This window comes from Leopardus geoffroyi, chromosome A2 (genome assembly GCF_018350155.1).
Source record: "Leopardus geoffroyi isolate Oge1 chromosome A2, O.geoffroyi_Oge1_pat1.0, whole genome shotgun sequence".
NCBI classification, from domain to species: domain Eukaryota; kingdom Metazoa; phylum Chordata; class Mammalia; order Carnivora; family Felidae; genus Leopardus; species Leopardus geoffroyi.
The window spans coordinates 90,621,707-90,648,030 of NC_059331.1; the positions used below are offsets into that span (position 1 = coordinate 90,621,707).

Here is a 26,324-nt window from a genome sequence, read left to right on the forward strand (position 1 = left end):
ATCCCGTATCCAGAAATACTTGAAAAGGCAGACAGACAGAAATTAATTATTTTTACTCTCAACATGGCTATGAGAAGAGTTAACTTAAAAAGCCAAGAACATTGAAATGCCTAAATCCAGAATGAGTCCAAATATTTGGCCACAAAGAACATTATTATCATCTTTAGGAATGGAGGTGTAATAAAGGCTTTATACACAGTTTTTAATCTATAAACATAGCAGGCATTTTGGTATTTTGGCCACTGGAAAACAAAGGCTGTAGCATCAGTAAAGGTCTGAGATGTATCACTTTTGTGGATTCAATTCAGTGTACTTAAGGTTAACTAAAGTTGAAATCAAATTTTTTAGAGATAGGCAAAAAATTCACATTTAAAAACAACTCATGTTTCTATTTAGAGTAACAATAGGCAATATGATTCCAGAAGTTACAAGTTAATTTCACAACCTATGACTTCAGCTTGGCAAACAGCTTAGGTTCCAAAACTGATTCATCCCTATTAAAACGTAAGCCCTTAAAAAAGAATGTGTCTATGTATATAGATCATTATTTTTAAGAAATCAGATAATCTTTGAGGCAGCCTTAGTGTTTCCTTTAAACGTGTCTCAAAATGACCATAGGATTAGCTTCATGGAAAGGATTAGCCAGCTTCTTGGTCTAAGGCTACTAGCCACGGCGATCGTTTGTCCAAGGCTAGAAAGGTACCAACACGATGTGATGTAAACCATAAGGAGAAGAGGAGACGATGAGGGCTTTTCCTGGCAGTTGGTAGCTAAAATTCAAGGGATTCTTAGAAAATGACACAATGGCAGCCTTTCTTGTCTTCTTCTTTCCGTGTTGGTTCTGGTGAAGGAGGACATTCCTGCTCTTGAAATTTCCTTACAACCCGGACACGTTCATGGAAAGCTTGATCTACATTCATCCCAATCTTTGCTGACGCCTCCATGTATGTTACCTTAAGCTGTCGTGTTAACTGTTGTCCTTCTTCCTGTGTTACCTGTCTTTGATGATCCAGATCTGCTTTATTACCAGTTAAAATCATTGGAAACTCATCACGATCCTTCACTCTGAGAATCTGTCTTTGAAACTTACAGATTTCTTCGAAACTGCCTCGATCTGTGACTGAAAAGACCAACAGGAGACCCTCGCCAGCTCTCATATACTGTTCTCTCAGAGCTCCAAACTCTTCTTGTCCTGCCGTATCCAGAATATCTAGCTGGGCTGCTCTCTCATCTATCACACACTGCTTTGTGTAGGAATCCTCGATGGTTGGGTCATAATCCGTGACAAAATAGGACTGTTATAACGGGATCCCTTCCTTCTCTCGCACCGTATGCCACACCTTTTAGGTTGACCAAAGCGGAGAGACATCTGGGTTTCTCATTTTTAAAATCCCGAAAAAGATCTTTCAACCTTCTCAACCAGAGCAAATAATAAGAATGAAGAATTCCATCGCTCTTGTCTTTACCACAAGCCCTGACTTTTCCAATACTAAATGTTTTTAAAACAATTCTTGCTGAAACTTCAACAGTAGCATTTTCGAATGACCTATATATATAGTTAATAGTTTTCCTGAGTGATATAATCCACGAATTCATTCAAATTAAATTATTCAACACTTTTAATATTCCATCAGCCAAGCTATTATGAGCTTATTAAATGATTAATCCCAGTGTGATTTTCGGAAAAAATAATGAGTGCACTCTATGTCAGCTTAGAAATATAATTGCACCATTATTGTGCTAAACTATTATCAAAGAGAATACAGTATTAGGTACATTAGCAATGACATTACTTTGCCTGCTGAATTTTTGCTTATAGAATTATTTGAAATAGAGGATTTGTACAGTCAATTAAAACCTAAGTATTTAAGGAATAATACGTTTAATTATTTGCAAGTTACCAGGTTATTTGTATAGTTCTTTGACACAACAAATGTAGAAAATGTTTCATTGAAGAATGTCAAATTATTTAATACCATAAAATTCCAAGGTCTGTTTTAATAAAAATTAAAATCTCCTAAATGTTATAGGAGTAAAATAGAGGAATGATTTCTAAGGCTGTCGCTAATTACCTTAGTTTTCCTTAGTAATGAACTCTAGTTTTGTTCAAATCAGCAACATGCTCAAATAAAGTAATTGGCAATTTCCTTGGAAAGATGGATGCATTCATTCCCAATGATTCCTAACTGAGAATTAAGACACAATTGAGGTTAACTAAATAAGGAGGAAAGTTTTCTGCTGTAAATAAATGATACACAATGTAGTCAGCAGGACATGAGTATTCACTGGTGAATATTTTCCACTGCATACAGTTCATCTTTATCCTGCCCTTGCTTGAAATAACTTCTTTTAGATTTAATTACATTCCTTTTTCGTAAATTTTTTAAGTTCATTTTTCTTCAGTTTCGTTGAAATATTAACACGTAATATATGTAAAGTTTAAGGTGTATAGTCTGATGACTAGATACAAGCATATATTGTAAATAGCACAATAATCTTCATCCTCTCACCTTTAATATGGGGGAGGGATGGTAATATTTCAGATTTATTCTCTTAACAACTTATAAGTATCTAATACAGTATTGCTAATTATTGTCATGATGTTATACACTACATCCCCAGACTTAGTGATACTATAGCTGGGAGTTTGCATGCACTTTGAGCACATTCTCATTTTTGCCACCCACAGCCCCTGGCAACCACCATTTTACTCTGTGTGTATGAGGTTGGCTTTTTTAGATTCTGCACATAAATGACAACATAAGGAACCTACCCAGTATTATGTTAACTGAAATAGTCATAGACAAATGCCATATGATTTTACTCAGATGTGGAATTTAGGAAATAAAACAAATGAAGAAAGAAAGACATCAACAATGACAAAAAAAGATTCTTAAGTATAAAGAAATGGTGGCTGCCGGAGGGGAGGTGGGTATGGTCAAAGGGGAAATAGAAAAAGGGGATAAAAAGCGTACTTTTCTTGATAAGCACTGAGAAATATATAGACTTACTGAATCATTATATCATACGCCTGAAATTAAACTGTCAATTATGTTTGATGGTAAAAAAAAAAAAAAGTATCTGTCCTTCCCTGACTTTTTCCCCTTAGTATAATGTCCATCCATGTTGTCGTAAAGGGCAGAATTTCCTTCTTTCACAGGGTTAAATAATATTCCATTGTTTCTTTTTTTTTTAAATGTTTTCAACGTTTATTTATTTTTGGGACAGAGAGAGACAGAGCATGAACGGGGGAGGGGCAGAGAGAGAGGGAGACACAGAATCGGAAACAGGCTCCAGGCTCTGAGCCATCAGCCCAGAGCCCGACGCGGGGCTCGCACTCACGGACCGCGAGATCGTGACCTGACTGAAGTCGGATGCTCAACCGACAGCGCCATCCAGGCGCCCCAATATTCCATTGTTTTGTATCTACACTACCTTTTCTTTATCCAGTCATCTTTTGATACACATATAGGTAAATTCGATATCTTGGCTGTTGTGCATGATACTGCAAAGAACATGAAACTACAAATACCTCTTCAAGATTCTGTTTTCATTTTCTTTATCTATTACCTAGTAGTGCAGTTGCTAAATCATATGGTAAAATTGTTTTTTATTTTTTTGAGGAAACTCCATACTGTTTTCCATGGTGGCCATACCAATTTATATTCCCAAAGTAGTGCACAAGCGTTCCCCTTTTCCCCCATCCCCACCAACACTTGTTGTCTCTTGTCTGTTTGATAATAGCTATTCTAACAGGTGTGGAATATCTTAATATGGCTTTTATTGGCATTTCTCTGATGATTATTAGCAATGTTGAACACCTTTTCATGTACCTCTTAGCCATCTGTATGTATTACTTGGAAGAATGTCTATCATCCTCTGCCCACTTTTTAATTAAGTTGTTTGGTTGTTTGCTGTTGAGTTGTGTGTATCATTTCTATATTTTTTATATTAACTCCTTATCTGATCGATGGTTTTGAAAATATTTTCTACTATGTTGTCGATTGCCTTTTTTGTCTGATTCTTTGTTTTGCAAAAGCTTTGTAATTCAACATAGTTCTACTTGTTCATTTTTGCTTTTGTTGCTTGTGATTTTGTTGTCACATCCAAAATAATCATTGCCGAGACCCATGTTAAGAAACATTTTCCCTGTGCTTCCTTCAGTGGTTTTACAGTTTGGGATCTTGAGTATAATAATTTAAGCCATTTCAAGTTAATTTGGGGGAGTGGTATAAGATAGGAGTCAAGTTCATTCTTCTGCATGTTATAGTCTAGTTTTCCCAACACCATTTATCAAAGAAACTATCTTTCCTACATTGATTCTACTTGATTCCCTTGTCAAATATTAGTTAACCATATATTCAAGGGCTTACTTCTGTGCTCTAGATTCTGTTCTACTCTTCTATGTGTCTATATTTATGTCAGTACTGTACTGTTTTGATCACAAGAGCTTTGTAATAAAGTTTGAAATCAGGACGTATAATGACTCCAGCTTTGTTCTTACTCAAGATTCCTTTGGTGATTCAGAGTCTTTTGTTATTACAAATTTTAGGATCATTTTTCTCTTATTACGAAAAATGTCATTGGAATTTTGATAGGGCTTGCATTGAGTCTTTAGATGGCTCTGTGTAGTATGGACATTATAACAACATTAATTTTTCTGATGCAGAAACAGGATATCTTTTCATTTATTTGTGTCTTCAGTTTTTTTCATTAGTGTCTTAAATTTTGTAAATGATATATATTTGACATACTATAAATTTAAGTTTATAAAATGTTAACTTGATACATTCATATATTGTGATATAAATGCCATAGCAGCAATCATTACCTTACATTATTACCTCTATCACCTTACATTATTATACTTCTTTTTAGTGATTAGAATAATCAAGTTCTAGTCTCTTAGCAAGTTTGTTATAATACCATTGAATAATGGTTATAATATCATCATTAGTAGTTATAATACCATTGTTTTCTGTATTTACTACACTTCCCTTGAGATCTAAGAGCTTTTTTTACTACTCATATGTTTGTGACCTCAAACAATATTTGTCCTTCCCCTCCACGCTCCCATCCCTTGGTAACCATTTTACTCCTTTTCTATGAATTTGGCTTTTTTAGATTCCACATATGACTGATACCATACATTTTGTCTCTCTCAGACAAATTTCCTCAAATTCCATTCATGTCTTCACAAATGGCAGGATGTTGTACATATCTTTCACTCCTGGATTAAAGATATTCCTATATATTTTGATGCTATTGTAAATGGAATTGTGTTTCTTTTTCAGATAGTTTTTTTTTGTTAGTGTATAGACACAACTAATCTTTTTACATGAATTTCATATCCTGCAACTTTACTTACTTTGTTGATTAGTTCCAGCGGTCTTTTGGTAGAGTCTTCAGGGATTTTCTCTGTATGAGATCTTATCTTGCATAAACAGAGATAGTTTGACTTCTCTCTTTCCAATCTGGATGTCTTGTACTTAGTTTTCTTGCCTGATTGCTCTGGTAGGACTTCCAGTGCTATACTGAATAGGAGTGGAGAGTGAGTACTTTCGTCTTGTTCCTGATCTTAGGAGGAAAGTTTTCAATCTTACACCATTGAGTTCTTTATATATGGCCTTTGTTATGTTGACATGCATTCCTTTTTTACCCAATTTCTTGAGTGTTTTTAACATGCATGGATGTTGAATCTTTTGAAATGCTTCTTTCCCATCTCTTGAGATGGTCACAAGATTTTTACCATTTTATTTACTACATTTAGTATTTTGCATCAATATATTGATCTACTCTGGTATCCCACTTGATCAGGGTGTATGATCCTTTTATGTACTGTAGAATTTGGTTTGCTAGTATTTTGTTGAGAATTTTTGCGTATATATTTATCTGTAGGGATATTCACCTGTAATTTTCTTACAGTGTCCTAATGTGGCTTTGGTATGAGGGTAATGCTGGCCTCACAAAGTAAAGTTTAGTTTTGGAGTATTACCTCCTATTTTTAAGAAGAGTTTGAGAAGGACTGGTATTAATTTTTTTTTTTTTAATGTTTGGTAAATTCACCTATGAAGTCATCTGCTCCTGGTGTATTCTATGTTGGAAAGCTTTCCATTACTGTTTCAATCCTGTCATTCATCGTTGGTCTGTTCAGATTTTCTGTTTCTTGATGATTCAGTCTTGGTAGATTCTATGTTTCTAAGAATTTTAAGTTAAAATTGTTTATAGTAGTATATTGTCCTTGTATTTGTGTTACTAGGAGTAATGTCTACTTTTTGACTTCTAAATTTTTTTAATGTTTATTTTTTTAGAGACAGAGACTGCACACATGGGAGGGGCAGAGAGAGGGAGACACAGAATCTGAAGCAGGCTGCAGTCTCTGAACAAGCCATGAGCACTGAGCCTAATGTGGGGCTCCATGACCTGAGCTGAAGTAGGTCACTTAACTGACTGAGCCCCCCAGGCACCCCTTTCACTTCTGATTCTTCTTTTTCTTAGTCTAGTTAAGGATTTGTCAACCTTTTTATATATATTTTTTTAAAAATACCTTTTACTTGTAATGATCTTTTCTATTAACTTTTTAATCTCTATTTACTTTTGCTCTGATTTTTTCATGTTTTTTTCTTCTACTAACCTCGGACTTAAGTTCTTCTTTTTCTTACTCCTTGAGGTGTAAATGTAGGGTGTTTATTCAAGAGTTTTCTTTTCTTTTAAGGTAGGGATTAATTTCTCTTTTAGAACTGTTAGTCTACACCACAGTAATTTTGATATATTCCGTTCCATTTTCACTTGTTTCAAGTATTTTTTATTTCTGTTTTTATTTCTTGGATTCATTGCTCAGGAGCTTCTTGTTTAATTTCCATACATTTGTGAATTTTCCTTTTTTTTTCTATTATTGATTTCACTTTTCATAACATTGTGGTCAGAAAAGGCAACTGGTATAATTTCAGTCTTCTTACATTTGCCAAGATGTGTTTTATGATTTAACATATGGTATATCATGGAAAATGTTCTGTGCATGCTTGAAAAGGATATGTATTTTGCTACCGTTGGGTACAATTATCTGAATGTGTTTAGGTCCATTTGGTATAGTTCAAGTCCTGTGTATCCATACTGATTTTCTGTCTGGATGATATAACCTTTGTTTAAAGTGGGGTATTCAAGTCCCTTACTATTAATGTATTATGTTTCTCCCTAGAGATATATTAGTATTTGCTTAGTGTATTTACATGCTCCAGTATGGATGAATATTTATGATTATTGTAGCCTATTGATAAATTGGCCTGTTTATTGAAAAATTATTTGTTTTTTGTTACAATTTTCAACTTAATATCTATTTTTCTTATAAGTATACCTACCTCTGTTTTCTTTTCATTTCCAGTTGCATAGAATGTCTTTCTCCCCTATATTCACTTTGAGCCTAGGTGTGTCCTTAAAGCTAAGGCAAGTCACTTGTAGGCAGCATATAACTAAGTTATTTTTTAATCCATTTAGCCACAGTGTCTCTTGATTGGAGAATTTAGTCCTTTTACATTTAAAGGAATTTTTAATAGGTAAAGACTTATTAATGCCATGTTAATTTTTTTCTGGCTGGAGCCCTACCAAGGAAGCTACTTTGGACCATGGGATGGATATGCCTGGGTCCCCCAGAGCCTACAGGGAGTGACCCAGAGAGATATGTGTAAGCCTGGTATTGGGAAAGGCAGATTCTGGAGTCTTCCCTCCGATGAGTCACTTTACCATCCATTTCTCATGAGGGAATGTCTCTTTCATTCTTTTTGTCTGTGATAGGCTACTTAGACTTGTAGGATGTGTAATGGGGGATATGTGAATCTATTCTTCCTACTGTTACCAAACCCAAGTTTGGCTGTCCCTTGCTTGAGAGGCCAATACTCAAGAGATGAGTTTTGATTGGAAAGGAACTTGAGCTTTATTCAGGAGGCTGGCAACCTGGGGAGAAGGTGGATTCTTGTTCAAAAGCCCACTCCAACGTTTCTAAGCATGGCCCAAGGGTTTTTAAAGGGTTTTAGGGTAATCAGCAAAGAGAGTGCAGTGGCCTGCAACATTTCTTAATGATGTGTAGACCTGATGTTGCCAGCTACAAACATTATCTCAGTGGGAGGAGGTTGTGGAGGGGGTCTGGTTCTTGTTTTTTGGTGTGCAGGAGTACTCTGTTATTTCTGCCAAAAAGGGCAAGGTCTACCGATCCCCAAAACCATTTGTGTAACCTAAAAAATAAACACATTTTGCTAAAAAAATTGTGAAGCTAATCCAAAATCTGAGGCAGCTTCAAAGAAACTTGCTGAATTCTGTGGCCAGGAAAATTCCAGTCTTCCAGTACTCAAGGTCAGTGGTCTGCAAATCTCAAAGAAAGTAATTTCATTCTGTTACAGATCGAGGGTCTTAGGTCAGCAGGTGAGGAGTGTGTTATCTTGAAGCAACTTTACCCTTAAGACCAACTGGCGTGCTCTTCTACTACCCTCCTGAATGTATCTTTTTTTTTTTATTTCTGTACTTCCTGCATATGCTTCACCCATATAAGCCCTGATCTGGATCTTTGGTTCTGTGTGCAGAATAGTTGTTCAGATTGATGATTATGTGTGTGGTGGTATGGAGGCATATTATTATGCCACCACTTTTTCTATTGGTTCATTTTAAGTTTAACATAAGATTTACATGTTCTATAGTCAGTTAGACATCGTTTATGTGTTGCTGGACCATATTATACAGTATTCATTTAAACTTTTCTCAAATAATTGTATAAACGGCTCAGCACCTGGTATTGGCATTTAACTCACTAATCCATACATTCATTTCTTAAGTTTATTTAGGTGTTTTTTTTTTTTTTTACTTTTGTGATTTTGGTATACATTTGAAGATATTCTAAGGACTTTCTGAATTTTACAAGGACTATTTTTTATTCTAAACCATCTGATGAAATAGAATATCTGTAATTTGGCTGCAAGTATTGTGAATTGGCAGTAATATGTGATGTTCCAAGTCAGTCAAATAATTGCAAACACTCAGTTTGTTCATATATTACTATAATTTGAATCAATAATATTCCCAATTATTAACAATGATAATTAAACCAAAATGTAATTTGCTTTATATGTGTCCATGAGAGATGTTATATGAATATACTAAATACACATCCCTTCTTTAAAGATATTCCTATATACATATAGTTCATGGTTCTTCAGGATTTCCACTGAACAAAAAAATCTAACTGTATTAAAATGCAAATAAGCATAATGATAGCCAATAAGTGAGTCATAAAACTAAATTTCAAAAAAATATTTAATGGTTTCTAAACATTTTCCATTAGAAGTAACCATATTGTGGTAGTTCTTAAAAGTAAACTCACTTTTAAAGCCTGATTGTCAGTTGCTAAATTATGTTTTTGTGATTGCACCTTGTAAACCTTTGTCAGGTTTTTTGCAAGAAACCCGGTTATCCAGTAGAGTAGCTACTGGATAGTTACCATTATCAGTAATGTAATAAATACTACTGGACTTGGAATGCAATTTAGGTTGAAAACAGAAATACTATTTCCACCAGCACTTATACTCTTGCATTCCAAGGTCAGTGAATTTGCAAAGTGTAAACACATAAGAATATTGATATAGATACAGATATATATAAATAGATACCCAGAAATGGCAGGGAACTGAAAACATTGGTGAGTAGCAGTAAAATCAATGATTCAATCCACTAAACCAACTTAATGAACAGTCTAAGTTGTGTGACAAATTACCAATTTAAATTTTTTGCATTATAGTGTGAATACATGGGTAGTATTTGGCAAAAAATATATTTAGCACTTAGAAAACTGTTTTGTTTTCTTGGACAATATATGCTTATTTTCTGAACATTTTAAAAAAATATTCTAAGACTTGAGGAACCTGGGTGGCTCTTTCGGTTAAGCGTCTGACTCTTGATTTCGGCTCAGGTCATTTCACAGTTTGTGGAATCAAGCTCTGTATCAAGCTCTGTACTAACAGTACAGAACCTGCTTAGGATCTCTGTCTCTGCATCTCTATTGAAATAAATAAATAAACTTAATGATAAGACTAAATTATTAAGTCTCTCTCTCTCTCTCTCTCTCTCTCTCTCTCTATATATATATATATATATGTGATATACATATATACACACACATATATATGTACATATATATGATACACACACACATATATATATATATATATATATATATATATATATATATATAATACCAAACAGATGAACAAATCTCTCTCTGTATGGAGAGAGAGGAGAGGGGTAGAGGGAGAGAGAATGAGAGAATCTTAATCATGCCCTAGGCTCAGCATGGAGCCTGACATGGGGCTTGATCCCATGACCCTGGGACCATGACCTGAGCCAAAATCAAGAGTCTGACGCTCAACCAGCTGAACCCCCCAGCACCCCTAAGTCTGTATTTGATGAAGTTATTCTAATACTCTAAGCTCAGTAATATTTATCTATTTGAATGGTAACACACATGGTCATGGTCAAGTTTTATCTATTTCATTATTTTTATGAAAAATATGTATGAAAATATAAGGCAAATATTCTGTAAGCAATATTTCATGTAAATGCATTTGGTTATTAATCTTCAGGACTTTCAGTTGTAACTTGGCAATCATAATTGTCTCATGTCAATTTATTTCAGTGACAACAGCCTTTTCCACTCTTTTTTAAAATTATTTTTTTAATTTAAATCCAAGTTAGTTAACATATAGTATAAACATATAGTGTAATAATAATTTCAGGAACAGAATTCACTGGTTCATCACTTACATATAATACCCAGTGTTTATCACAACAAGTGTCCTCCTCCATGTCGGTCACCCCTTCAGCCCCTCCCCCCACCCAACGTCCAACAAGCAACCCTCAGTTTGTTCTCTTTCAGAGTCTCTTATGGTCTGTCTCCCTGTTTTTATATTATTTTTGCTTCCCTTCCTTTTTGGTCATCTATTTTGTATCTTAAATTCCACGTGTGAGTGAAGTCATATGATATTTGTCTTTCTCTGACTAATTTCACTTAGCATAATACACTCTAGTTCCATCCACGTTGTTGCAAATGGCAAGATTTCATTCTTTTGATAGCTGAGTAATATTCCATTGTGTGTGTGTGTGTGTGTGTGAGTATATATATGTATGTGTATGTATGTGTGTGTGTATGTATGTATATATATATATATATATATATATATATATATATATATATATATATAAAACATCTTCTTTAACCATTCATCAACCAGTGGCCATTTGGCTGTTTCCATAACTTGACTATTGTCAATAGTGCTGCTATCAACATTGGGGTGCCTGTGTCCCTTTGAATCAGCACTCCTGTATCCTTTGAATAAATACCGAGTAGTGCACTTGCTGGGTTGTAGGGTAGTTCTATTTTTAATTTTTGAGGAACCTCCATACTGTTTTGCAGAGTGGCTTCACCAGCTTGCATTCCCACCAACAATGCAAAAGAGATCTTTCTCTGCATCCTTGCCAACATCTGTTGTTGCCTGAGTTGTTCATGTTAGCTATTCTGACAGGTGTGAGGTGGTATCTCATTGTGGTTTTGATTTGTATTTCCCTGACGATGAGTGATGTTGAGCATCTTTTCGTATGTCTGTTAGCCATCTGGATGTCTTTGGAAAAGTGTCTATTCCTGTCTTTTGCCTCTTTCTTCACTGGATTACTTTTTTTGGGGGGTGGGGTTATTGAGCTTGATAAATTCTTTATAGACTTTGGATACTAACCCTTTATCAGGTTTGTCATTTGCAAGTATCTTCTCCCATTCCGTCACTTGCCTTTTAGTTTTGCTAATTGTTTCCTTCACTGTGCAGAAGCTTTTTATTTTGATGAGGTCCCAATAGTTCATTTTTCCTTTTGTTTCCCTTGCCTCTGGTGATATGTCAAGTAAGAACTTGCTATGGCCGAGGTCAAAGAGATTTTTGCCTGCTTTCTCTTCTAGGATTTTGATGGCTTCCTGTCTTATGTTTAGGGCTTTCATCCATTTTGAGTTTCTTTTTGTGTATCATGTAAGAAAGTGGTCCAGGTTCATTCTTCTGCATGTCACTGTCCAGTTATCCCAATGCCAATTTGTTGAAGACATTGTCTTTTTCCATTGAATACTCTTTCCTACTTTGTCAAAGATTAGTTGGCCATATGTTTGTGGGTCCATTTCTGGGTTCTCTAGTCTGTTCCATTGATCTCAGATGAGGTTGTGTTTCAAAACCCCATGCTTCAGCGGCACCTGAGTGGCTCAGTCAGTTAAGCGTTCCACTTAGGCTCAGGTAGTAATCTCGCAGTTCCTGAGTTCAAGCCTCACGTGGGGCTCTGTGCTGACAGCTCGGAGCCCGGAGCCTGCTTCAGATTCTGTGTCTCCCTCTCTCTCTGCACCCCCCCCCCCCACTCACACTCTGTCTCTCTGAAGAAATAAATAAAAATAAAACCCCCATGCTTCAGTAATACCCCTGTGACTAGGACCTGCACCAACTCTACGGGGAAGGGTCTCGCTGAGCAATGGCCAGTTTCTGGCTTGCCCCAGAAAACATTTTGTGTGATCGCCCAGCAGCAGAGGTTCAGAGATTCTGGCAAACCACAACACATAGCTGGCACAAGGTTTCATTATGGCGTGTTTGTCCCATTACCAGAAAACATGGCTGCTCTTTAGGGTCTGCTGGACCTTTGCATGTGGGGAGGCCATACGGCCTCTACCCAATGCCCTCCTGCCAGGGGAACCACTTCTCCCTGCCTGGCACACAGTGTCTGCCTCTGGGGATTCTCCCCACTTCCCCACAGGGCAACGCCAGGCACTGAGCTCCAGAACTTCAGGCTCTGGGCTCCACTGATTAGTATTGAAACCCTCTCCTCTCTTCCTGTCCATGGTTTTGGGGAACAGACTTCTCACACTCTCCTGTGGGGGTTTTCACTCTTCCTCTCCAGCCTCTTTCAGGGGAGCACTTTTCTTGCACAGTCCTCTTACATGCATTCTCCTTCTTTCCCTTTTGCTGCCGTCTCTCTGCAAAAACAGCTCCTTACTCTCTGTGGCTTTTCTCTCCCCACCCCCCCCCCCCCGCACCAGTTCCCCTCTCCCCACCGATTGCCTGCGAGTTCTGTGGCTCATGTTATTCAGATTGTTGTGTTCATCCTCAGGTCAGTTTCCTAGGTGTTCAAAATGGTTTGGTGCTGATCTAGCAGCGGTTCAGGGACGAGATGAGCTCAGGGTCTCCGTGCTGCTCCAAAATCTTAACTCCTCTCTGCAGCTTTTTCCACTCCGAAATGTCCTAGTATGATGCTTGATTTCCACACCAATATCTGCTCTGTTTTCTCGATATAAGTGACAAACCCATCCTTTCAGGTGCTCTCATTTATTGTTTATTTTTTTTTCAGTAGACTTTAATTTTAGAGCAGTTTTAGGTTGCTCTTCAGGTTTGCTCAGCAAACCTGAGTTGAAGGGACAGAGATTTTTCTGTGTACTTGCCGCCCTCATTTTACGAATCTCTCCTATTATCAAAATCCTATGCCAAAGTGCTTTGATATAACTGATGAACCTACATTGACACATCATTGTACCCAAGGTCTATAGTTTACCATAAAATCACTCTTGGTGTTGTGCCGTCTGTGGGTTTGGATAAATGTATACTGACATGTATTTACCATTATATCATCATATGGAGTGATTTCACTGCCTTAAAATTTCACCATGCTTGACCTATTCGCTCTCCCACCTCCCCAATCACAGGCAACCAATGATTTTTTTTTTCCTGTCTCCAAAGTTTTGCCTTTTTCAGAATGCCATACACTGATAATCATGTAGAGCCTTTTTGGGTTGGCCTTTCATTTAGTAACTTGTATTTAAGTTTCCTCCCTCTTTTTGTGCCTTGATCGCTCTGTTTTATTTACCACTGAATTCTATTCCATTGTTGAGAGATACCACAGTTTGTTTATAAATTGAATTACTGAAAGATATCTGGGATGCTCCCAAGTTTTTGCAATTATGAGTAAAGCTATTAAAAACATCCCTGTACAGGTTATTGTATGGACATACGTGTTCATTGCCCGTGGATAAATAGGCAGCAACATGATTGCTGCATCACATGGTAAGAATGTGTTTTGTATTTTAACAAACTACCAAAATGTTTTCTAAAGTATCCGTATCATTGTGCATTTTAACCAGTGACAAATGACAGTTCCTGTTGTTTCTCATCACCCCTGCACTTGGTGTTATTTGTGTTCTAGATTTTGACCAGTCTAATAGGTGGCTGGTGGTACCTCACTGGGGTTTTGTTTTTGTTTTTGTTTTTTTAAGGTTTATTTAATTTTTTGAGAGAGACAGAGACAGAGAGAGACAGCATGAGCAGGGGAGGGGCAGAGAAAGAGACACACACAGAATCTGAAGCGGGCTCCAGGCTCTGGTCTGCCAGCATAGAGCCCGATGTGGGGCTTGAACTCAAGAATCGCTAGATCATGAGCTGAGCTGAAGTCAGACGCTTAACTCCCTAAACCACCCAGGTGCCCCCCTCACTGCTGTTTTAATTTGCCTTTCCCCAATGATGTAAGATGTGGACCATCTTGATATGTGCTTATTTGCCATCTGTATATCTTCTTTGGTCAAGCATCCGTTTAAGTCTTTGGCTCGTTTTCTGATTAGGTTTTCTTACTCTTGAGTTTTAAGGTTTCTTTTTATAATTGAAGAACACTCCCGTATCAGATGTGTCATTTGCAAGTATCTTTTTTCTCATTCAGTGGAATGTCTTGTCATTCTTTTCACATTGTCTTTCATGGAGTAGATGCTTTTAACTTTAATGATATCCAGCTTATCAGTTACTTCTTTCATGGCTAGTGCCTTTGATGTATCCAAACACGTCATCACCATACACAAGGCCTTCCAGGTTTTTTTCCCTGTTGCCTTCTAGGAGTTTTATGTTTTATGTCTTCTTCAATTTCTTTCGTCATTGTCTTAGAGTTTTCAGTGTTCAGTTCTTTTACCACCTTTGTTCAATTTATTTCTAGATATTTTATTCTTTCTGATGCAACGATAAATGCGATTGCTTCCTTAATTTCTCTTTATACTCGTTCATTATTAGTGTACAGAAATCCAACAGATTTTTATATATTCATTTCTTATCCTGCAACTTTATTGAATTCATCTATTAGCTCTCACAGTGTTGTTGGCAGAGTCTTTAGGGTTTTTTATATATGTCACCTCCAAATAGTGACAGTTTTATACTTCTCCGTTTCTGATTCGCTAGTTGCTCCAGCTAGGGTTACCAATACTATGTTGAATAAAAGTGGGTAGCATGGGATCCTTGTCTTCTTCCTAATCTTAGAGCAAATGCTTTTAGCTTTTCACCATCAAGTACGGTATTAGCTGTGGGTTTGTGATATACGACCTTTAACATGTAGAAGTATGTTCTTTCCAAATCCACTTTGTTGAGAGTTTTTATCATAAATCAGTGTTAAACTTTCAAAATGGCTTTAGTACATTTACTGGGACGAACATAAGATTTTAGCCTTTCATTTTGTTAATGTGGCATTTCACACAGATAGACTTACAGATGTGGAACCATTCTTACACCCATGGAATGAATCCTACTTGTTCATACTGTGTGTTCTAATGTATTACTGAATTCTAAATTTATCGTGTTAACATTTTGTTGAGGATTTTTGCATCTGTGTTCATCAGGGTTATTGGTCTCTACGTTTGTTTTCTTGTACTGTCCTTTTCCTGGTTTTAATAGAACATTTTATGATTCCACGTTCTTTCCTTTTTTGAGCATATTGTCACAATTGTTTTGGGGTTTTTGTTCTTAATTTTTTTAGTGATTGCTTAGCGTTTGCAGTATGTGTGACTAATCCATGTCTGCTTTTAAATTTTTTTTATTTTATTTTTTTTTTCAACGTTTATTTATTTTTGGGACAGAGAGAGACAGAGCATGAACGGGGGAGGGGCAGAGAGAGAGGGAGACACAGAATCGGAAACAGGCTCCAGGCTCTGAGCCATCAGCCCAGAGCCTGACGCGGGGCTCGAACTCCCGGACCGCGAGATCGTGACCTGGCTGAAGTCGGACGCTTAACCGACTGCGCCACCCAGGCGCCCCCCATGTCTGCTTTTAAATAATACTCTAACACTTCACAGGTAAGGCAAGTATCTTATAATTACAAGTAATCATAGTTCCTCCCATTCATTCCTTGTATTATATCTGTCATTCATTTCATATTTGTATCAGCAAACATAAAATTTGAGAATGTTTATATTTGTGTGCGTAACACTGTCTTTTGAAGAGGGGAAGTTTTTAATTTTGATGATATCCAGTTTATAGATTTTTTCATTTATGAATCATACTTTTCATATAATGATTAGAAAATGTTTTCTTCTAGAAGTTTTATAATTTTAACTTTATATCAGGTCTATAATCCATTATAATTTAATTTTTAATATGATGTGAGGTATGAAAGGTTTTTTTTTTTTTTTTGCAGGGGGGGAGAACTAGGGATACAGAATTGTTATAGTATATGTATGTTAATATCTACAAACTGCCTAAGCTAAGATTTTGTTGTATCTATTCATAAATTTTTACAAAATTCCTACCAACAACATCGAGTCTTCTAAATCATAGACATATACTCTGAGGACTACAAAATAGCTAAGGAAATTAAGATAAAATATGTGAAAAGTTAACTCATGTTTATCACATTTTTTGTTGGGTGTACCCTTAGAGATTTCTTAATTGTATATAATTTTAAATGGTATTGTAAAATTTCATTTTCCATTGCTTTTGTGTAGAAATACAATGATTTTATATCATAATTCATAATACACAATGTTGATAGACTAGCTTATTAACTTCTAGTAGTAATTTTGTAGATTCATCAAATTTTCTGCATAGATCTTCACATCATCGATGAATAAAGACATTTTTACTTCTTCCTTTCCCATGTGGGTGCCTTTTAATTCTTACTCTTTTATTTCCATGCCTAAATCTTCCTTGTAATGTGGAAATAAAAGTGCTAAGAGCCAACACCTTGACATTTTTCCTGATTTTTTTTAGGGAGAGCATACATCTCTTTGGCATTAAGAATATTATTAGCTGTTTGTTTTGTAGAGGTAGTTCCCTTCTGTTCATAGTTTCATAAGAAGAATGTATTTTGGATTATGTAAAACACATTTTGTCATGCATCAACTGAGATAATAGGATTTTTTAGCTTATTAATATTGTGAATTACTTCACTGACATTACAAAGTTAAACCAACTTTGCAATCTTGGGGTAAACCTCATGTAGTCATGATGTATTACTATTTTTTAATATTGTTGAATTAGCTTTGTTAATTTCCATTTAGAATTTTTGCATCTATATTTATGAAGAATATGGTCCTGATGTTGTTTTATATTCTCCTATTGTCATTCTTTAGTATTGGTATCACTAAAATGTTAATTTCACAAAATTATTTTGAAAACATTCACCTTGTTCAGTTTTCTGAGGAAGTTTCTATACGTATGGCATCAGTGTAATTCCTCAGTGAAGCCATTTAGCTCTAGGGTTTAATTTGTTGGCAGTTTTCAAACTACAAATTATTTTTTTTTAAGAATAGGTCTATTCAAGTTATCTACTTCTTTTTGAGAATACTTTGATAGTTCATGTTTTTTGATGTTTTTTCCCATTTCAGTTTATTCATTTCTTCATGAATATATTTCGATACTCTGTGTCTTTCATGAAGTATGTCCATGTCAGCTAACTTCTTGACAAAATGACATAAACTGGTTCATAATATTCTGATTTTCCTTGAAATAGTTATAGATTGGGGAGCATCTGACTTTGGCTCAGGTCATGATCTCACAGTTCGTGGGTTTGAGCCCTGCATCAGGCGCTGTGCTGACAGCTCAGAGCCTGGAGCCTGCTTCAGATTCTGTGTCTCCCTCTCTCTCTGCCCCTCCCCTGCTCATGCTCTCTCTCTCTCTCTCTCTCAAAAATGAATAAATGTTAAAAACTTTTGTTTAAGTAAATAAATGTTTATAGATTATGTCATGTGACATCATGTGTCTCATCCTGATACTGCTTAATTTGTGACTTTTCTTTTTTATCCTGAACAGTTTAGAGTGTTATGAATTTTATTCATCTCAAACAACTAGGTTTTGAGTTACTCATTAAGTACTTTCTATCAAGTGCAAAAATATTTAGCATTTTTATGTACTTTTTAAATTAATTAGCCAACATATCATTATGAAATCACCTTATTTAGCCCTGTCAATATCTTTTGCTTTGAAACCAACTTTGTCTGTTACCAGCTTTGGTTTGATTAGTGTTAATATCATATGTATTTTACTACCCTTTTACTTTACCCCGTTTCTTTATGTTTACAGTACATTTCTTGTAGGCATCATATGGTTCTCACTTTTGATACAGTCCTGTAATGGTTTCTCTTTAATGGTGGTGTTTAGACCATTTCCACATAATGTCACAAAATTATTAAGGTTAAGTTTAACCATACAATTTTCTGTTTGTGTTCTACTGGTTCAATCTGTTCTTTGCTACCTTTTTTTGTCTCTTTTCTCCTTTGTTCAGATCTAATATAATTTTTTAAGTTTATTTATTTTTTGAAAGAGAGAGAACATGGACACAAGTCAGGGAGGGGCAAAGAGGGGGAGAGAATCCCAAACAGGCTCTGTGCTGTCAGCTCAGAGCCCGATGTGGGGCTCCATCTCACGAACTGTGACATCATGACCTGAACTGAAATAGAGAGTCGTATACCTAACCAGTTGAGCCACCTAGGTGTCCCAAGATCTAGTATAAATTTTTAATGATCCACTTTATGAGTTTTGTTGACATATGGACAGCAATTTTTGTTGTTGAAATTTTAGGGTTATTTTAGTTACAGTAAAAATATTTAATATATCACAATATAACTTAAAATGGATATTATACCAACTTAGAAATTTTGTTTCATTTTTGTTATACAACTTCTAAATAATATATAAACACCAGGTTGTATCACTCTTGTTATTTAAGAGTCAGTAACGTGTTAACAATTTTTTTAACATTTTTTTAATGTTTATTTTTGAGACACAGCATGGGGGGGTGGTGGGGAGCAGAGATTGAGAGGGAGACACAGAATCTGAAGCAGGCTCCAGACTCCAAGCTGTCAGCACAGAGCCCTGACACAGGACTCGAACTCACGGACTGTAATATCATGACCTGAGCCGAAGTCAGATGCTTAGCCGAATGAGCCACCCAGGCACCCCTGTCTTAACAAATTTTAAATGATGCCAAAAAATGTCATTTTTACCCATGTATTTACCCTGTCTAGTGCTATTCCTTCCTTTGTGTGGATTCATGTTTATATTGAATATCATTTTTTCCAACTTAGAAAGTACTTTTTTATTGAAGTATAGTGAATACACAATTTTACATTAGTTTTAAGTATACAGCATGTTTTGATAACTCTGTAATTTATGCTGTGTTCACCTAGGTATAGCTAACCTGTCACCATGCAGTGCCATTACAATACCATTGACTGTATTCCCTATGCTGTAGCTTTTATCCCCATGACTTAACATTCCCATAACTGGAAAGCTGTACCTTACATTGCCCTTCACTCATTTTGCATTTTGCCCATCTCCCAACCTTACTCCTTTCTGGCAACCCTAAGTTTGTTCTCTGTATTTATGGGTCTGTTTCTGCTTTTGGTTTGTTCATTTATTCCTTTGCTTTGTTTTCTAGAGTCTATATAAAAGTGAAATCATATGACATTTGCCTTTTTCAGTCTTATTTAATTTGGTGGTCACAAATGCCCAGACCTCATTATTTTTAATTGCTGAGTAATATTCCTGTGTGTGTGTGTGTATGAGAGAGAGAGAATGTGTGAGTATGTTCCACATCTTTATTCATCTATTAATGAATACTTGGATTGCTTCCCTGTCATGGCTATTGTAGATAATTGCAGCAAAAAAAAAAAAAAAAAATAGGGATGCACAGATCTTTTCAAATCAGTATTTTCCTCTTCTCTGAGTAACTACTCAGTAGTGGATCATATTTCTATTTTTAATTTTTTAAGGACTCTCCATCCTGTTTTCACTAATGGCTGCACCAGTTTGCATTCCCCCCAGCAGTGCAGGAAGGTTCCTTTTTCTCCACATCCTTGCCAGGACTTGTTATTTCTTGTCTTTTTTACTCTAGCCATTCTGGTAAGTGTAATATCTCCTTGTGGTTTTGATTTACATTTCTGTGATGATGTGGTAACACATCATTTCATGTGTCTGTTTGCCATATATATTTCTTCTTTGGAAAAATGTCTATCAGGTCATTTTTTATCAGATTATTTCTCTTTTTTTAGGGCTTTTTGGTATAAGTTCTTTATTTCAGACATTAACTCCTAATCAGATGGATTATGTGAAAATACCCTCTCCTACTCACAGGGTTGCCTTTTCATTTTGTTGCTGGTTTTTTCACTGTGCAAAAATTTTTATATTGCTGTACTCCCAGTATTTATTTTTACTTTTGTTTCTGTTGCCTGAGGAAACCTATCTGGAGAAATATTGCTAAGACTGATGTCAAATACATTCCTGCCTATGTTTTCTCCTAGAATTTGTAAGGTTTTAGGCCTCAAATTTAGGTCTTTAGCCCATTTTGAGTTTACTTTGCATGTAATTGTCCAGTTTTTTCAGTGAAATTTATCTTTTCCTCATTATTTTTTTTGTTCGCCTCCTTTGTCATAGATTAATTGACCATATAAGCATGTTTGTTTTTTTTCCTGGCCTCCCTAGTCTGTCCTTTTTCTCTGTGTATCTGCTTTTGTGCCAAGATCAGACTGATTTGATTACTACAGTCTCCTAGTACCTTTTGAAATCTGGGATTGAGACATCTCTAGCTTTGCTCCTATTTCTCAGGATTGCCTTGACTATTAAGGTTCTGTGTGTGTGCGTGTGTGTGACTTCATACAAATTTTCATATTACTTGTTCTACTTCTGTGAAAAATTCTGTTGGTATTTTGGTAGAGATTGCATCGAATCTGTCGATTTTCTGGACAGTATGAACATATTAACAAACATTGATTCTTCCCATCCACAAACATGAAATCATTTTACGTTTATGTCATATTCACTTTCTTTATTCTTTGGCATTTAATCTTTTTGGTGCAGTTGTAAATGGAATTGTTTTCTGAATTTCTCTTTCTGCTGCTTCATTATTAGTGTAAAGAAACTCAGTTTCTATGTATTAATTGTGTATCTTGCAACTTTAGTGAATTCATTTTTTACTTCTAATTGACACTTTAGAGTTTTTTTAAATTTTTTTTTTCAACGTTTATTTATTTTTGGGACAGAGAGAGACAGAGCATGAACGGGGGAGGGGCAGAGGGAGACACAGAATCGGAAACAGGCTCCAGGCTCTGAGCCATCAGCCCAGAGCCTGACGCGGGGCTCCAACTCACGGACCGCGAGATCGTGACCTGGCTGAAGTCGGACACTTAACCGACTGCGCCACCCAGGCGCCCCTAGAGTTTTTTAATGTAATATGTCATCTGCAAACAGTGATGGTTTAAATTCTTCCTTACCAATTTGGATGTCTTCTATTTGTTTCTGGGGTTGCTGCAGCTAGGACATACAGTACCAAATTGAATGGAAGTGGTAAAAGTAAACCTCTTTTCCTTGTTTGGGATTTTGGAGGAAAAACTCTCAGTTTTAACCATTGAGTATGATGTTCACTGTGGGTTTTTCATCTGTGGTCTTTATTATGATGAGATATACAACCTCTACACCTGCTTCTTTGAGAGTTTTTATCATACGTGGAGCAAATTTTACCATAAATGGATCAAACTGATAAAGTATTTCATCAAATGCTTTATCTCCATCTATTAAGGTAATCAAGTAAGTTTTCTCCTTCATTTTGTTAATAGAGTTTATCAGGTTGATGGACTTGTAAATTACAAAACCATCCTTGTAATTTTGTATTTCCAGAGTAAATCCCACATGATTGTGAGAGACCCTTCTAATGTATTGTTGAATGTTTTTTGGTAATATGTTGTCGAGGATTTTTGTATCTATGTTCATCATGTGTATTTTCTTTCTGTAGAATTTTTGGGTTTGGTATCAGGGTAATGCTGACCTCATAGAATGAATTTGGAAGCTTTCCTTCCTCTTATATTTTTTGGAATAGTTTGAGGAGAATAAGTATTAACTCTTCTATAAGTGTTTGGTAGAATTCACCTGTGACTCCATCTGGTTCTAAAATTTTGTATTATGGGAGCTTTTGGTTGCTGAATGAATTAGATTACTAGTAATTGGTTTATTCAAATTTTCTATTTCTGATTTAGTTTTGAAATATTGTGTATTTCTAGGACTTTATCCACTTCTCCTAGGTGATCTAATTTGTTGGCATAAATTTTTTCATATGATCCTTATAAGGGCTTTTATAATCCTTTGTATTTCTGTGGTATTGGTTGTTATTTCCCTTTCAGTTCTGATTTTGTGTCTTGTCTCTCTCTTGATGAGTTTGGCTAAATGTTTATAAATGAATCAGTTGTTGGTTTCATTGCTCTTTTTCTATTTTTGTCTCTATTTCATTTATCTTTTCTCTGAACTTTATTGTTTCCTTCCTTCTATCAACTTGGCCTTTGTTTTACTTTTCCTAGTTCCCTTATATGTAACGTTAGATATTTATTTTTTGAGGTTTCTCTTGTTTCTTGAAGTAGGCCCATATCTATTTACATTTCCCTCTTAGAACTTCTTTCACTGAGTCCCTGTTTCGGACTGTTGTATTTTCATTTTTCATCTGTATCCATGTGTTTTGCAATTTCCTCTTTGAGTTCTTTGTTGAATAACCCATTGGTTATTCAGAACTCTGAAGGACCATTTTTAACGGTTCTTATCGTACAGATCTCGTACATCAATTCTCTCAGGTTGCATTTGGGGAAAAAAAGTGTTTATATTTTGCCTTCATTTCTAGAAGACCCTTTCTCTACTCATCAAATTCGTGGTTGACAACTTTTTGCTCAGTACTTTCAAGATGTTGATCAACCATCTTCTTACGTGCTTTGATCTGACAAAAAAATCTGCTTTCATCCTTATCTCTTTACATATGTATATTTTTCCTCGGGATGCCTTTAATGTTTTATATTTATAACTGATTTAGAGCTATGTAATTAAGATACTCCTTGGTACAGCTTTCCTCATGTTATTAGGGCTTGTTGTTCCTTGAGTATCTTGAATACCTGGGTTTAGTTTTTATCAGATTGCCAAACTGCTGGCTAATTATTTCTTCAAATATTTTTCCCTTTCTCTTTCAGGACTCTAATTATATGTAAAGTAGACTGCTTAAATTTGTGCCACACATCATATTGGTTTTTTTTCCCCCCATTCTTGTGCTTTGTGTTTTGAACAGTTACTATTGTTAAGCACCCATGTTTATTGATTTTTTCCTGCAGTCTCTGAAAGTAATTATATCCAATGTATTTATTTTATGCGAAACATACTTTTCTGCTTCAAGAAGATCACATGGATTCTTGGGGCACCTGGGTGGCTCATTCTGTGGGGCATCTGACTCTTGATTTCAGCTCAGGTCATGATCTGTTTGGTTTGTGAGGTTGAGCCCCAGTGGGCGCTGCACTGAGAGGACAGAACTTGCCTGAGATTCTCTTTCCCTCTCTGCCCTCCTCACATTTGCTTTCTCTCTCTCTCAGGATAAATAAATTTATTTAATTTACTATTAAGGAATCAGATTCTCTCCATATCTTTATGCTTAAAAGGATCAAATTCTGTTTAGCTTTATGAACATGTAAACTATAGCTTTAGTAACTTCTCAGGAGCTACTTTGAGCATCTCTGTCACTACTGAGTCAGGTTTGTTTCATTTTGTTTCCTCATTTCGAGGATGTTTTCTGCTCCTTTGCATCCTTGGTAATGTTTGGAGAAAACAGACTGTGAGTTTTACTTTTTTAGAAGTTAGATCATTTTCTATCCCTTCAGTTTTCTAAGTTTTTTGAGCTTTATGCGAGGCCATATTTAAGTTACTTGCAAACAGTTTGGTTTATTGTTGGAGTATGTGTTTTAAGAGTTTTTTAGGCAACATCTGAATGATGTTTAGTCTAAGGAGAACTACTCCAAACACTAAAGCAAGACCTTTTGACGTTCCCTACCAATGGCTTTTCCACTCTGGCTGGTGCCAACAGGCAATATCATGGCCCTGTGGGAACCTTGGACACTGTTTCTCCAAACCCTTTGGTTTGTGCTTTTTTTCTCCCCACCCTTGGGTAGTTTCTTCATGTGTGTGCACCAGTTCATATGCTACGATTTTTCTAGGACAGACGTCAATGAGTTTTCTCTCTGTTCTGCAAACCCTATCTTCTAATTTTTAAAAATTTTAATTCCAGTGTAGTTAATACAGTGTTATGTTTCCAGTGTACCTTACAGATATTCAACAATTCTATACATTACTTAGTGCTTTTCATGGTAAGTGTACCCTTAATCCTCCCTCATCTATTTTACCCATCCCCCTCTCACTCCTCCTCTGCTGTTTTTTATAGTTAAGAGTCTGGTTTTTGGTTTTCCTCTTTTTCTCACCTGTGTGCATTTTGTGTGTGTTTGTTTCTTAAGTAAGTTCCACACAGGAGTGAAATCATATGGTATTCACCTTGCCCTACCTTATTTCACTCAGGATTATATGCTACATTCTCTAGATTCAACCATGCTGTGGCAAATGGGAAGATTTCATTCTTTTTAATGGCTGATTGAGATTTCACTATATATGTATAGACAGACACACATCACGTCTTCTTTACCCATTCAGTTATCAGTGGACACTTGGACTCCTTCCATAATTTGTCGATTTTAAGTAATGCAGCACTAACCCTAGGTGTGTGTGTATCTTTTCAAATTAGTGTTTTTGCATTCTTTGGGTAAAGAAAGATATTCCATGCTCATGGATTGGAAAGGTAAATATTGTTAAAGTGTGCATACTACACAAAGCAAACGACAGATTAAATGCAATCCCTATCAAAATACCAACAGCATTTTTTCTTTTTTACTGAACTAGAACAAATGATCCTAAAATTTGTACGGAACCGGAAATGAACCTGAATAGCCAAAACAATCTTGAAACAGAAGAGCATAGCAGGAGGTATTACAATTCTGGACTTTAAGTTATATTACAAAGCTGTAGTAATCAAAACAGTTTGGACCTGGCAAAAATTACACACAAAGATATCTGGAAGAGAATAGAAAGCCCAGAAATAAACCTACAATTATATGGTCAATTAACCTTTGACAAAGGGGGTGAGAATATATAATGGGAAAAAAACAATCTCTTCAACAAATGATGTTGGGCAAACAGGAGAAACTGGAGCACTTTCTTACATCATACACAAAAAAATAGCTCAAAATGGATTAAGAACCTAAATGTAAGACCTGAAACCATAAAAATACAAGATGAGAGCACAGGTAATAATTTCTCTTACATCAGTTGTGGTAACATTTTTCTAGATATGTCTTCTAGGACAAGGGGAATAAAAGCAAGACTAAAGTATTGGAACTACCACAAAATAAAAAGCTTCTGCACAGCAGAAGAAACAACAAAACTAAAAGATAACCTACCGAATGAGATACTTGCAGATGACTTATCTGATCGTGGGTTAGTACCAAAATATACAGAGAATTTACACAACACCCCCCCCCAAAAAAAAAAAAAACAAATAATCCAATTAACAAATGGACAGAATACACGAACAGACATTTCTCCAAAGAAGATCTACAAATGGTCACAGGACACATGAAAAGATGCTCAACAGCCCTCATCACCAGGGAAATAAAAATCAAAACCATAAGAGACAAGTGTTGGTGAGGATGTGGAGAAAAAGGAACCCCCGTGCATTGTTGGTGGGAATGTACTGGTGCAGCCACTGTGGAAATAGTATGAAGGGTCCTCAAAAAATTGACAATAGAAGTACCAAGATGGGGGCGCCTAGGTGGCGCAGTCGGTTAAGCGTCCGACTTCAGCCAGGTCACAATCTCGTGGTCCAGGAGTTCGAGCCCCGCGTCGGGCTCTGGGCTGATGGCTCGGAGCCTGGAGCCTGTTTCCGATTCTGTGTCTCCCTCTCTCTGCCCCAAAAATAAATAAAACGTTGAAAAAAAAAATTTAAAAAAGAAGTACCAAGATGTCCAGTAATTTGACCACCAGCTTTCTAGATCTACGTAGACTTTCAGCTACATCTGCTCCACTCTGGGAGTCCACACCCTCTGCCTGAGTTACTCTTTCTGCATTGGGCCTGGAAAGTTTCATTGCAGTAAGCTGGGTGATTGCGGGGCTCACTTTGTTTTCCAT

General features: G+C 36.0%; 1 protein-coding gene across 1 annotated transcript; it reads right to left on the minus strand.

The window, feature by feature from the left end:
• LOC123607253 (ras-related protein R-Ras2-like) lies at positions 1-26,324 on the minus strand. The gene is made up of 2 exons (XM_045496392.1): positions 26,154-26,324; positions 1-1,298 (listed from the first exon to the last, which is right to left on the minus strand). The coding sequence occupies exons 1-2, from the start codon at positions 26,322-26,324 to the stop codon at positions 789-791; spliced, it is 681 nt and encodes a 226-aa protein (XP_045352348.1). The 3' UTR covers positions 1-788.